Raw genomic sequence first — 15,445 nt, 5'->3', positions numbered from 1 at the left:
CTTGAGTTTTCTATAGACTCATGTTAACAAAGTATAAAACCAAGCACATAAAATTTAAAATGATTACCCAATAATTGAATTGCCTGGTAGAAAAAGAATCACTGCTTTTCAGAGGAAGGTAATGAGAATCTAGGCTTTCTATTGTACTATCAACAATATCCAATATGCTACTACTAATAATAATCATACAAAGAAATAAGAAAATGTAAACCATAGTCAATAAAAAAGCAGTCAATAGTAAGCAACACTGAGATGGCCCAGGTGTTAGATTTGGCACACAAATACTTGAAATGAACCATTATAAATATATTCAATTAATTAAAGAAAAATGTTTAAATAATTCAGAGAAATTACAGCCTTATAGAGTGAACACTCAAAAGAGAGTGCATATCATCCAATTTACATAATGTTCTAGAGCCAGTAAAACTAAATGTAGTGATAGAAATCAGATCAGCTGTTGACTGGGGCAGGGTGGAAGGTAAAAAGGATAGCCAAGGATCACAAAAGAACTTTCTGTGGAAATGGAAATGTTGCATAGCCTGATTGACACTATGGTTCAGTAATTTATATATATTTATCAAGAGTCATAAACTCGTACACTTAAAGTTTAAAGTGTATGAATTTTATTGTGGACAAATCATACCTCAAAAGTTGATTTTTTATAGTGTATACAAATACAATATTCAAAAAGATGATGAAAGAATATTCCTCTGAGAAACAATTTCACACAGAGAAGAAGTAATTTAGTTATTATCTACTTTGTGCCTTCACAGAAATTTGGGATAACATAGATTCAGTCATCACAGGACAAAATGAAATAATAAGAATACTGAGCTAAAAGGTCATTATTGGAAACATTTACTGAGCACTCTTCTAGGCAACTGGTGTGTAGTGAAATGTAGACCAAGTGCCTGCTAGGGGCAAAAAGTATGAACATCAGGAAATAGATATATGAAATAAGTCAGATAGTTATTGGAATGATGAAGAAAAATAAAACAACACAATTTACAGGGAATAAAAGATACTGTTTTAGAAGAGAAGACATTTATTAAAAAAAAAAAAAAACTATAGCTAAGATTGGGCACACGGCAAGGGTACCCACTCTCACCAGATCGATTCACATTGGGCTGAATTTATTTCAAGTGCAATTAAGCGAGAAAAAGGAATTACACACAAATAGATGGAGAGGAAAACATAAGACTGTTCTTATTCATGAACAACAAGATCTTGTTTATAGAAAATCTTAAGTAATCAACAAATAAAATCTCCTGGAATTTCTATTGAGTTTAGGAAGTTTGTAGCACACAAAGTCAATATACAAAAATTATATAAATTATATTTCTATGTACTAGCAATGAGCACTCTGAAAATGAAATTAAGAAAACAGTTCTTTTCAAAATAGCAAAAAAGAATAAAATGTTTAAGAATAAATATAAAAAACAAGTACAAGACCTGTAAACTGTAAAATACCATACATTGTTGGGGAAAATTAAAGACCTAAATAAATGAAGACATATACCAGATTCAAGAATCAAAAGACTCAGTATTGTTAAGATGGTAACTCTCCCAAAACTGACTATTTATAATACCCAAGATATGGAAGCAACCCAAGTGCCCATCCGCAGAGGAATGGATAAAAAAGATATGGTATGGAATATTACTCAGCCATAAAAATGAACAAAATTCTTCCATTTGCAGAAGCAAGGATGGATCTAGAGACTATCATACTAAGTGAAGTAAGTCAAACAGAGAAAGACAAATACTGTATGCTATTTGTCATACTAAGTGAAGTAAGTCAAATAGAGAAAGACAAATACCATATGGTATTGCTTATACGTGGTAACTAAAAAATAATACAAAAGAACACATACGCAAAACAGTAGACTCACAGATATAGAAAACAAACAAGGGGTTACCAAAGGAGAGAGGGAGGAGGGGAGGAGCAAGTTAGGAGTAGGGCATTAAGAGATATAAACTACTATGTATAAAACAGATAAGCAACAAGGATACAGTATATATATAGCACAGGGAATTATAGCCATTATCTTGTAATAACTTATAATGGAGTATAACCTGTAAATATACTGAATCACTATGCTGTATACCTGGAACTAACATAATGCTGTAAATAAACTATACTTCAATTTTTAAAACTCTCAACAAGAGTTTTCATAAAAATTGGAAATTTGATAATAAAATGTATATGAAACTACAAAGGACCTAGAATAACCAAAACAATTTGGGAAAAGATGAAAAAACGTGGGGACTTGTACTACCTGATTTCAAAATTGTTTGTAAAGTAGGGGGAAAGTATTATCAATGATACTAAAATTCTTAAAGAGCCTTTTTCTTCAGTAGTCTCTCTCTCAGTGGGGCATAGTTTTACTTATTTGTGACTTGATGTCTTTCTAAATTAAAAAAAGATAAATTTTTAACTTGAATTGTACTGTTCATCCTTATATTGTATAATGCCAGTATCAAGGCATTTAACTTTAAATAGAATCACTAAAATCACACAATTCATATGGCTTGTCCCCAGAGGGTATCTTCAATCTAGCCAGCAGAGAAAAATACAAGCCAGACTCTGGAAGGTAGGAAGAAGGAAGAGAATGTCCCCAGGCATGGAGAGGCCTGGGGGAGTGCTGGGTCTATTTTGGTGTGTGTTCCATCTGCACTTGAAAAGAATGCGTATCCTAGTGTAGGGTATAGTATTCTACAATTGTCAATTAATTCAGTTTGGTTAATAGAAATATAAAGTCCCTAACCAAAAAAAAAATTTTAAGTATACTGTGTGTTTAATAAAGAAAATTATCTTACACAGCTTTTGGTGACATTGTGCAAACATCTCCTGAACAATGGCAGGTCTCAGTATTATCATAACTCATTCCCATATTAAGGCCAAGCAACTGCACAATACTGAGAGCATATGACTCCAAGGATAAACCCTCTGAATACTAAATATAAGGAAAATAAAAGAAAAATAGTTAGCTAAGAATCCTATTCAGTTATAAAAAGTTACTTACTATAATCAAAAATTTGTACATAAAACTCATTTTTAAAATTCGTTAATGCATCCAAGATACTTAGGTAGACACAACTGTACTAGAGTTATGTAAGTATTATTCAACACAGATAGATGAGTAACACTACAGTTTAATTTCAAGATACTATTACATAATGACAATACCAGCTATCTTAGCAAATCTAATAGAGTTTAAACACCACACTGTATTGCTTCTTTGAATTATTTTAAACAAGATGCTTTTAATCTTTTATTTTAATAATCAACCCTCCATTCTCTTTGTAGTATACAGTCTCTAAAATGGGTCCCAATGATCCCTGCCTCCTGGTATTTATGTTCCTGTGTATCCCCACTCCATTGAGTGTAGGCTGGACGTAATTACTGACTTGCTTCTAATTAACTGAATATAGCAGAAGTGATGGGTCATCATTTCCAAGATAAGTTATTAAAAGACTGACTTCTTGGATTCTATGCCTCTCTGTCTCATTCGCTCTGGGGGAAGGTAGCTACTATGTCATGAAGTAGGCCTGTGGAGAGGCCCTCATGAGTGAGCTTGGAAACTTTTTCTGAGGTCTTCCAATAGTCACATGACTGAGCTTGGAAGCAAATCCCCTCTGTGTTGAAGCTTGAGATAATTACAGCCCTAGTTGACATCTTGTTTTCACCCACTAAGCTGCTCCTAGATTCCTGACCCAAAGAACTGTGTTGTTTCCATGCGCTAAGGTTTGGTACAATCAGTTACATAGCAATAGATAACTAATACACCCTCAATAGGTATTGCTGTTTTCCTTGGAAACATTTCTAGTATCTGCATAGATGTTTATAGCAGCTTTATTCATAACTGCCAAAACTTGCAGGCATCCATCATGTCCTTCAGCAAGTGAACAGATAAACTGTGGCATGTTTCAGACAATAGAATATTATTCAGCACTAAAAAGAAATGAGCTACAAGGTCATGAAACGACACGGAGGAAATTTAAATGCATATTATTAAGCGAGAGAAGCCAACCTGCAGAGACTAAGTACTGTATGACTCCAACTATATGACATTCTGGAAAAAAAGTTATGGAGACAAAAGATCCACGGCTGCAGGTGGGGAGGGGAGAAATTAATTGGCACAGAGCACAGAGGATTTTTAAGGCAGTGAAAATACTGTGTATGATACCATAATGATGGATACATATCATTATTTGACCAAATCCGTAGAAAGTACACCACCAAGATTGAACCCTAAGGCAAATTATGCACTTTGGGTGATTTTTAATGGGTCAATGTACGTTTATCAATTGCAATAAGTATACCCCTCTGGTGAATGATGGTGATAACGAAGAAGGTTATGCATGTGTAGGGGCAAGGGATACATTGATAATCTATGCACCTTCCTCTCAATGGTGCTGTGAACCTAAAACTGCTCTAAAAATAGTATTTTTTAAAAAGTTGTTGGTACTTGATGGACCAAGAGCAAGACGGCATTGTGAGGGAGTGGCAAGTAAAGAACAGTTCAGAGGAGAAGATGTAACTGACCCATGAAGATGTTTCTAAGTTTCCATCCCACATATTGCGCTGGGTTGCTTGTTGTTCAACCACAGCCGCTAACAGGTAGAAAACAACAATCAGCGGATGCATCAGACACTTCAGTCCACCTTCAGAGGGTAGAAAGTAATTTTGTTTACTGGAAGACTGCTTGAACTCAAGCAATCCCTCCTTCCTGCACCCCAGCTTTTGATCAAAAGCAGTTCTTAGGACCAAATAGAAGCCCTTCCCAGGACACACTTTATTCCCTTCATAGTTACAGACAATATTAATAGTAACCAAGGAACACATTTCGTTTCTCAGAAGACACAATGCCACTCTACTGGAAAAGGCATTCAATATAACTTTCGTTGTCCCCAATAGGTCCCAGATAGCTGGTTCAATTGAGAGACATAATGGTTTCCTTAAATAATTCCTTTTCAAATCCAACAAATGGACCCCTAAATGGATGTCTATATTGGCCAAGCTATTAATATCTCTTAATTCAAGGACCCTTGTCTGACACACACTTCACACAAACTTTAAAACATTTTTCCCTTTTCCTTCCCTATATTTAAAGGGGCTTATGTCTGGCCTCCATGTATATAAAGACTCACTGTACATGAGTCCCTTTAATTATGTCTCCCCTACTGTTGTAAATATTTTATCTTGCCCCATCCCATAAGGGTTGGAGACCAGATCCAGGTACATACCCTCCTGAGGTCTATTAACCATAGATTTCCTCCTGGTCCAGGCAGCTGCTAATTTGATATGAGACCCATTTGAGCCTAAACTTCCACCACCACAAAAACAAACAAATGAAAAACAAAACCAAAAACCTCTCAAGAGCAGCTGTACAGCATTCTGTTGACTGTTCATCTCATTACCATTGGTCTGAGTGTTTTTATTGGTTTGCAATCTGGAGGCCCAAATCCTCCAAATAAGCCATTATTTCAGCCAGACGTGGCAAATGCTGAGGCTCACATGCCACTGAGTTTGGATAATACAAACCTTACAACCCAAAGACTTCACCAGCTTGCCTGTCAACAACCAAACCAATAACTGAGGCAAAAGGCCCATACTGACTGGCCAAATTAGGGTGCCTGCCTACAGCATAATTATGGAGCCCTAAACACAGGTATAAATATTTTAAATGGCAACAACCTGACCTCCTATTAACCACATACACCGATATCAGGTCATAAAATTTAAAACCTATTTATAACAGAACTCTTCTCATCACCTAATAGGGCAGAACCTTAGACTGTGGGACACTTTTAGATCCAGCCACACCTAATTTGGGCTGTGCCAGTCAGGCTCTGCACAGATGTCAATATCACTTCTGCTTGCCGTGCACCCACAAGCCCCTTGAGTTAGCAGATATTTATAAATCGAAGTCACAGGCCCAACACTGCCTTCAAATTACACAAGTACTTCAGCACCATTTTAATACCACAGAGCCACAAAAATAAAACCTGCATTCATTCAAGTGGGTATCAGCTTAAAAAGTATATCCTAGCGCTACACCCCAAACAACATTGCCCTGGCCCATGAACTCACTGCTAGAGATGTGATTACCTCAGATGACATCACTCCAGCCTAAGACCTGCCTGTTGGAGATGACTCTGCATCGTGCACGGAGACAACTTCCCCTCAGACACTAAAACTTCCACCCCAGGCAGGCTCATGGACTGCCTCTCCCAAGGCACAAATTGCACACAAGAAATGTACTGGTTTTCTTACTTTGATATTAGGGACTCTATTGTGTTTCCTGAGTCAGCTGTCTGTGCAGCCCATGACAAGGGTATACTTTTTTGTTCTCTATCAAACCATATATCCCTACACTCCATGTCTATCTGTGCCATTCTAAAAACTGGTGGAGATTATTGCTTTCCCTAGGAGTCACCTGCCTTGTATCATGAACCCCTGGACCCTAGGGAGAGGACCACTCACTCCCCAGTGCCTTCTCCTACTACTCCCACCCTGCATCTCTGACCATGACCACAACCACCTCTTCCCTTTGGGTACATACAAATACCAACAATCTTTATATATACTTTACCAAACTAATCAGCTGATACTCTCCAACAACATAAACTGCCTGACTTGCCACTTTTACCCAAAAATACACCAGGATATTATTGTCAAAAATCACACATATAGAATTTTCAACACAATTTACAACTGCACAAAGATGCTCTTAGAGACTCCAGAAATTTCAGATCTATTTCCTTGGCTAATGTTATACAAAAGGGAAATTTAGTTATGAGCTGGTCTACAAGAATTCCTTATACATCTACTTGTGTTTCTCCTTTTTACTCTCATAATAAAATGTTCTCTATGCTGTTTAGCTAAACTTATGCTCTACTCTCTAAAAGTCTCTTATTATGCCAAAGGTTTGATCATATTTCAAACCACAACAGGACTAACTTTATTAACATCACATTTTCTATATTCCAATACTTTCATATCTAGGGCCTTACCAACCTAGAGGACTGCCCTTCTTAGGGTTATCCAATTGCTTCAGATAGTAGACAACTCACCTTTCATATGCAAACCAATCAATCCAGAGCCCATATACCCTACCACCTGATAGTCTGATAAAGTCTGCTTTATCAGACTCACATACACCAGGCCTCTATCCACCTGCCAAAATCACACCAGGGCTAGGTACCAGACAACTAAGGACAGCCTCTATGCATCATGGACTGCTGAAACTAGCCAACCCTAGACCTGCTTACCCTGCCTCTCCTGTTTCTTCCCAAAGAAACCACAATAGAGGCTCTTGCCCACATTTCCCCCCTACCTCCTACACTTCCTGACCAAACCTGGTGCTTCCTTATGTGGCCTCCGCATGGCATGGCATATCTCTTATTTCTAGGGAACTGTGAGTATGGTAAATTTCTTCCTGAATGACAGTCATTTTCATGTCTGCATGTGTTTCCATACCTGATGAAAACATATCCCATGTAACCTTAAAAAAAACTTTCAAACTAGATTAGTTTCTCCTACTTTAGTTAAGTTAGTTTACTCTAGTCAATTCAAACTAGATTACAACAAAATTAGTTGTAAATGTATATTGTAAACTCTAGGATAACTGCTTAAAGATTTTTAATGTAATTGATATTCTAGAAAGGAGAGAAAATGGAATAATATAAAATGTGCAATTAAAACCACAGAAGGCAGAAAAAAAAAAGGAGAGGGGAAGATTTCAAGAAGAAACAAGAAACAAGGATAATGAATAGAAAATAGACAAAATTCAACATCCATTTATGATTTTTAAAAACTCTCGGGTGTGGAAGAAACATACACCAACATAATAAAGGCCATATATGACAAGCCCACAGCTAACATCACACTCAATGGTAAAAAGCAGAAAAGCTATTCCTCTAAGGTCAGGAATAAGACAAGAATCTGCACTATCACCACTTTTATACAACTCCTAGCCAGAGCAATTAGGCAAGAAAAAATAAATAAAAGAGATCCAAACTAGGAAAAAAAGAAGTAAAACTGTCACCATTGGCAGATAACATGATATTATACAGAGAAAAATCCTAAAACTACACAAACACACACACACACACACACACACACACACAAAAACCTGTTATAACTAATATATGAATTCAGTAGAGTTTCTAGACCCACAATCAATACAAAGAAGTCTGTTGTGTTTCTGTACATTAATAATGCACTATCAGTAAGAGAAATTAAGGAAGCACTCCCATGTACAATTGTATTAAAAAGAACCAAATACTGAGGAATAAATTTAACCAAAGATATGAAAAAATTGTACACTGAAAACTAGAAGATGGTGACGAAAGAAGTTGAGGAAGACACAAATAAATGGAAAGATATTCCACACTCATGGACTGGAAAAATTAATATTGTTAAAATGTCCATTTTACCCATAGCCATCTACAGATTCAGTGCACTCCTTTTCAAAATTCCAATGGCAATTTTCACAAAAATAATACAAACATCCTAAAATTTGAATGGAAGCACAAAGGACCCCAAATAGCTGAAGCAATCTTGAGAAAGAAGAGTAAAGCTGGAGGTATCATGGTCCCTGATTTCAAGCTATACTACAAAGCTGTAGTAAACAAAACAGTATTAAATTCTATAACTATTTATGGTGATAGACGTTAACTAGAATTTTTGTGGTGATCATTTTGCAATGTATACAAATACCAAATCACTCTGTTGTACACCTGAAACTAATATAATGTATGTCAGTTATACCTGAATAAAAAAATTTTTTTAAACAATACAGTACTGGCACAAAGGCAGACACATAGATCAATGGAACAAAATATAGAACCCAGAAATAAACCCACACTTATATGGTCAACTGATCTATGCCAAAGGAGGCAGTAATATAAAATGGGAAAAAGACAGTCTCTTCAATAAATGGTGGTGGGAAAAACTGGACAGCCACATGCAAAAGAATGAAACTGGACCACTATCTCACACTATACACAATAATTAACTCAAAATGTATTAGAGACTTGAATGCAAGACCTGAAACCATAAAACTCCTAGAAGAATAGGATAAGCAATAAGCTCCTTGATATCAATCTTGGTAATGAATTTTTAGATCTGACTCCACAGCAAAGTCAACAGAAGCAAAAATAAACAAGTAGGACTACAACACACTAAAATGTTTCTGCACAGCAAAGGAAACCAACAAAATGAAAAGGCAGGCTACTAAGTGGGAGAAAATATTTACAAATCATATCTCTGAAAAGGGGTTAATATGCAAAATACAATACTCATACAACTCAATAGCCAAAAAAAAAAATCAGATAAAAAAAAACGGACAGATTATCTGAATAAACATTTTTCCAAAGCAAACATGTAGATGGCCAACAGCTACATGGAAAGATGCTCAACACCTGGGTATATTCCCAAAGGAAATGAAATCAATATCTTGAAAAGATATCTGCACTCCCATGTTCACTGCAGCATTATTCAAAACAGCCAATATATGGAAACAACCTAAATGTTCAATCATGCATGAACAGAAAAAAGAAAAGACAAGAAAAAAAAAAGAAGGAAATCCTGTCCTTTGAGACAGCATGGATGAACCTGGAAGACATTATGCTTAGTGAAATAAGCCAGATACAGAAAGATAAATATGTATGATCTCACTTATATGTGGAAACTAAAAAAGGCAAATTCATAGAACCAGAGAGTAGAATGGTCGTTGTCACTGATCAGAGGATGGGTCGAAGGGTACAAACTTTCATCTTTATAAGATGAATAAGTTTGGGGATATAATATACAGCAATGTGCTTATAATTAATAATACTTATTGTATACTTGAAATTTGGTAAGTGAGTAAATCTCGTTTCTCACCAAAAAACAAATGAAAAAATGGTATCTATGTGAGTTGATGTGTGTGTTAACTCGATTGTGGTAATCATTTCAAAATGTATACAAAGATTAAATCTTCACATTTTACATCTTAATAAAAATCATGTCGTACAACCTAAATATATATAATTTTTATTTTTCAGTAAAGCTTGAAAATAAGATGTACATAAAATAAATGGAAGACAAAGTAGATTAAAAATGAAAAATTTCACAAAAGCATTGCAATTTATAAAAACTGTAGAACTGGAATAAAAGGAATATCTGAAATAGCAGAATACAGTATTACTGAACAGAATTAAATATCATAGAAAATACTCAAACTGAAGAACAAAACAAACCGAACAAAAAAAGAATTAAAAAAAAAGAGAACAACAGTGACATATGGTGCATCTTTTAAAGGACTAATATATGTTAATTAGAGCCTAACAAGAAAAGGTGAAAGATAATGGGACAAAAATAATATCTGAAGTATAATTATAATGGTTGAGAATTTTCCAACACTAATAAAAGACATCAGGCAATATTTTCAAGAAACCCTACTAACACTAAAGGAGAAATACAAAGAAAAATGAGTCTAGGTCCATGATGTCTCTGCAAGAACTGTCTTATTTCCAGCTCATCCTTGTTCTAGGATGTAGTTCTTCTAATTCTCAGTGAAAAGTGTCACAATGATGCTTAACATTGACTGGCCCTGATCTCCCACTTTTTGCCCCTCTCGACCTTGAGTCTGTCAAAAATAACTTTGGTTTAGTGCCCTCAATCATCTGGTTGAAACAAACAAAAATTCCCTGACGGAAGGTAAGAGCAACTAGACTCTAAATTGTTTACATGAATAATTTTTAAATGACCAAAATGCAATTACAAATAACCATACCCAAAAGGAAAAATAATACAGCATGAATGAGAATTACCAGGAGTGCCAGACAGCAGAAAACCAACAGGGGCTCCACGTATTTAAACTATCAGGTACATTATTTAATTTAACTATGCAGTATAAAAAGGCAAAATACAGTATAGCCCATGCCACGGTCTGTTCTAAAAGTAAAACATAAGTATATGCCTATATTTCCATAAGAAACATTGGAGAAATTTCATAAGAATCTGATGAAATGGGATGATGGATGATTATATGAGAGAATAAAACTTTTCAGATTATACCTTTTCATTAATTTATTTTTAGATTTACATAATTGTGGTACTTTTTATACTGGGCTCTTTATTGTTTTATTCCTCCCTTTTAATTATTCAAGTAATGCAAGAATAGACACTTATGTAAAAAATTAAAACAAATTCCAGCAATAGGAAAAAAGCAAAGGTCCTGAATTCTTTTATCTTCTTAATTCCTTCCCCAGAACTGCCACTGCAGTTTCTCTAGACCTTTTCCCTTATTTTTTTTTTTTGAACTTTTAATTTTATATTGAAGTATAGCCGATTAACAATGTTGTAACAGTTTCAGGTGCACAGCAAAGTGACTCAGCCATACATATACATGTATTCATTCTCCCCCAAATTCCCCTCCCATCCAGGCTGCCACATAACATTGAGCAGAGTTGCCTGTGCTATACAGTAGGTCCTTGTTGGTTATCCATTTTAAATATGACAGTGTGTACATGTCAATCCCAAACTCCCAACTATCCCTTCCCCCCGGTAACTGTAAGTTCTTTCTCTAAATCTGTGAGTCTGTTTTTGTTTTCTAAATAAGTTCATTTGTATCATTTCTTTTTAGATTCCACATACAAGGGATCCCAGAATAATGGAAATAAAAACAAAAATTTTTTAATGGGATCTAATTAAACTCAAAAGCTTTTGCACGGCAAAGGAAACCAAAAACAAAACAAAAAGATAACCCACAGATTGGGAGCAAATATTTGCAAATGATGTGACCAATAAGGGATTAGTCTCCAAAATTTACAAACAGTTCACAAGGCTTAATATCATCAAAGCAAACAACCCAATCAAAAAATGGGCAGAAGACCTAAATAGACATTTCTCCAAAGAAAACATACAGATGGCCAAGAGGCACATGCAAAGATGCTCAACATCACTAATTATTAGAGAAATGCAGATCAAAACTACAATGAGGTACCACCTCACACAGGTCAGAATGGCCATCAGCAAAAAGTCTACAAACAATAAATGCTGGAGAGGGTGTGGAGAAAAGGGAACCCTCCTACAGTGTTGGTGGGAATGTAAATTGGTACAACCACTGTGGAGAACAGTATGGAGGTTTCTTAAAAAACTAAAAGTAGAACTACCATATGATCCAGCAGTCCCATTCCTGGGCATATATCCAGAGAAAACCATAATCTGAAAGGATACATTTACCCCAATATTCACTGCAGCACTGTTCACGATAGCCAAGACATGGAAGCAAGCTAAATGTCCATCGACAGAGGAATGGGTAAAGAAGATGTGGTACATATATACAATGGAATATTACTCAGCCATTAAAAAGAATGAAATAATACCATTTGCAGCAACATGGAGGGACCTAGAGATTGTCATACTGAGTGCAGTAAGTCACACAGAGAAAGAGAAATATCATATAATTGTGGTATTTTAAAAATAAAATTTTATTTTAACTGTATTTAAACAAATACATAAAGATCCTAAATATGTCATGGATATAAATATTCAAATAATTTAGCAGATATGAAAAAGTAACAAATAGAAATTCTAGAACCAAAAAAAGTGACAAAATTTTTAAAATGTAAAGAGGGTGTTAACAGTAGCTTCTAGAAACAGCTGAAAACATTAAAGTTGAATTTAGATCAGAAGAAAATGTCAGAATGTAGCATGAAGAGAAGGGAAAAAACAGAAGCTAGGGTAAGAGACAAAATGTGTTCAGAATGTCTATCACATGCTTAACGGTACATCTTAAGGAGAAGAGGAGATAATGTAGAAGCAAAAGAGTTGAAAAGATAATGAACCAATAGAATATACAACAATCAAGAGTGAACCATAATGTAAACTATTAATATGTACTTTGGGTGTTTATGATGTCTCAATGTGGGTTCATTTATCGTAACACATGCACCACTCTGGTGGGGATGTTGGTAATGGGGGAAGGTATGCATGTGTGGGGACAAAGGGTATATGGGAAATCTCTGTACCTTCCCCTCAATTTTGCTATGAACTAAAAAGTGCTCTAAAACAATTAATTCTTAATTTTAAAAAAAGATTAGTAGACAACACTTTTGGAAAAATAATTTGTCACTGAAACAACAATGATAACTTGAAACTGAAGTTAGCATAGTCATTAATTTTCTCAAACTTTTATAAAACTTTGTACATACCTGTTATCTGTCAGGGAATAAATATAATAATAATAATAATAGCAGAAAGTTTTCCACAACTGATGAAAAGTATCAATCCACAGATTAAAGAACCTTCTAAAAATTTCCAATATGATATATATAGAGAGATACCTATGTAATACACATTAAATTAAAAGTGCAGAAAATTAAAGCCAAAGAAAACTTTAACAGCAATCACATAAATGAATAACAAAAAGGTAACCAGAAAGATCATAGTTGTTTGGAAATTAAAAATATACCTGTAACTAACACAAGGGTCCAAGCAGAAATCACAAGGGAAATAAGAAAATATTTTGAAATTGATGATAATTCAAATATATATCAAACTTGTACCTTGCAGATAAAGTTGGGAATAGGGAAAAAACAGTCTTAATATAAATGTGTAAAAAAAAAACTCCTGAAAATCAGTCGACAAAGACCATCAGAAGAATTTGAAGACTAAAGACCAGCTGAAAAGAAGCAATGAATCAATAAAAATAGGGATTAATGAAATTATAGACAAATGTAAATTTGAGATGATCTGCAAAGCAAAAGCTGGTTTTTTTAAAGACACTAATAAAATTGAAAATATCGAATGAGATTAGTCAAGAAAAACCAAAGAGCAAACACAAAAAGACAATGTCAAGAATGAAAAATATGAAATCAGCAAAGATCATGCTGACATTTAAGGTACTATTATATTGTAAACAATTTTATGATATGTTTAACATGGATATAACAACCTTTTACAGAAAATAAGAGAGAGGAATGATTCCTCTACTGCTTTACATGACTTCATATGAAAACTCAAAAAAGACATTACATTACAAGAAAAGAAAATTGCAAATCAATCTTATTCATGAACATAACTATAAAATACTAAAAAAAAAGTTACCAAAACAAATCTGGGACATACAAAAAAAGATAGTGAAACATGACCATACCAATTTTATCCCAGAAATGAATTAACTTAATAATCATAAATTCACTGATGCAATAATCCATATCAATGATTAGAGAGGTAAAATATGATCACCTCATTATTATTGATAAAAATGAAAAGAAAAGCAGAAAACAGCTATTAAAATATTTGGCAGAAGAGGCAATGCCAAAAAAACTAATAAAGCTACGAAGGGGTTAAAATGTAATAGAGCATTCCATTATTAATTATATAAGTTAAATAAGTAATTACAGTATAAATGAACATCAAGAATCGAAATCTCAAAAACTCAGCATTCAAATAATTGAAAAAGAAGACCTGACAATGGGAGTGGCAAAATTCAGGAAATTATTGAAAAAAAAAATCTCAGAAACAAAGACTAACACACAAGATATTCAAGGGAGAAAAGATATGAACAAAAGTACAGTAAGCCAGAGAAAACAGAAAATAAAAGAGATAAGAATAGGAATCATAACTCATGAGCAAGGAACAATAGTAAAGAAAATATTAAATATAAAGACGTGAAGAAAATGCACAATCATATTATATAGAATAATATAAAATCATATTAAAACTATAATTTATATGTAAAAATTCTGATATAAGTGATACTCATATTGAAAGGGTCCACTGTGAACCTATGGAAATTAGCTCATAAAGAAGGATGCTAATTTTTAGCTTTGTAAATTTTAAAGATAAATAAAATAATCTGAGAGTCAAGGACAAAGGCTCCAATCCGTGAAAAGGAAAAGACCATCTTGACACTAGAGTTTTCAATAGCAGAATATGAACCACTGCAAGATAGAGAAAAATTTCGAAGACACTCAACTACATAGGGTCAAACATTTATAACCAGCAAGCTGTCCTGTAAGTAACAAGGCTAGAGAAAAATGATTTTAATCAATTAAGAATTCTTAGATTATTACACCCATAACCTTTCCTGAATTTTATATATAATAATGAGGAACTTTATCAAACTAGACTATGACTGAGGAAACATAAGAAAGAAAAAAATGGCTGAATGGATACAGAAACAGGACCCATATATATGCTGTCTACAAGAGACCCACTTCAGACCAAGGGACACATACAGACTGAAAGTGAGGGGATGGAAAAAGATATTCCATGCAAATGGAAATCAAAAGAAAGCTGGAGTAGCAATTCTCATATCAGACAAAACAGACTTTAAAACAAAGACTATTACAAGAGACAAAGAAGGACACTACATAATGATCAAGGGATCAATCCAGGAAGAAGATATAACAATTGTAAATAATTATGCACCCAACATAGGAGTAC

The 15,445-nt window shown here is 34.3% G+C and overlaps 1 protein-coding gene across 3 annotated transcripts in view; it reads right to left on the bottom strand.

The window, feature by feature from the left end:
* LOC309619527 (disintegrin and metalloproteinase domain-containing protein 5-like) overlaps positions 1–15,445 on the bottom strand; it is a 147,105-nt gene that overhangs the window by 86,841 nt on the left and 44,819 nt on the right. For all 3 annotated transcript variants that reach the window (XM_082374758.1, XM_082374760.1, XM_082374759.1), the window contains one exon: positions 2,818–2,954. In XM_082374758.1, coding sequence (XP_082230884.1) covers positions 2,818–2,954 — 137 coding nt within the window. The remainder of the gene's footprint in view (positions 1–2,817; positions 2,955–15,445) is intronic.

This window comes from Balaenoptera borealis (genome assembly GCF_965194805.1).
Source record: "Balaenoptera borealis genome assembly, chromosome: 21".
NCBI classification, from domain to species: Eukaryota; Metazoa; Chordata; class Mammalia; order Artiodactyla; family Balaenopteridae; genus Balaenoptera; species Balaenoptera borealis.
The sequence above is the reverse complement of the archived record's forward strand: the minus strand, read 5'-3'. Positions and strand labels throughout refer to the sequence as shown.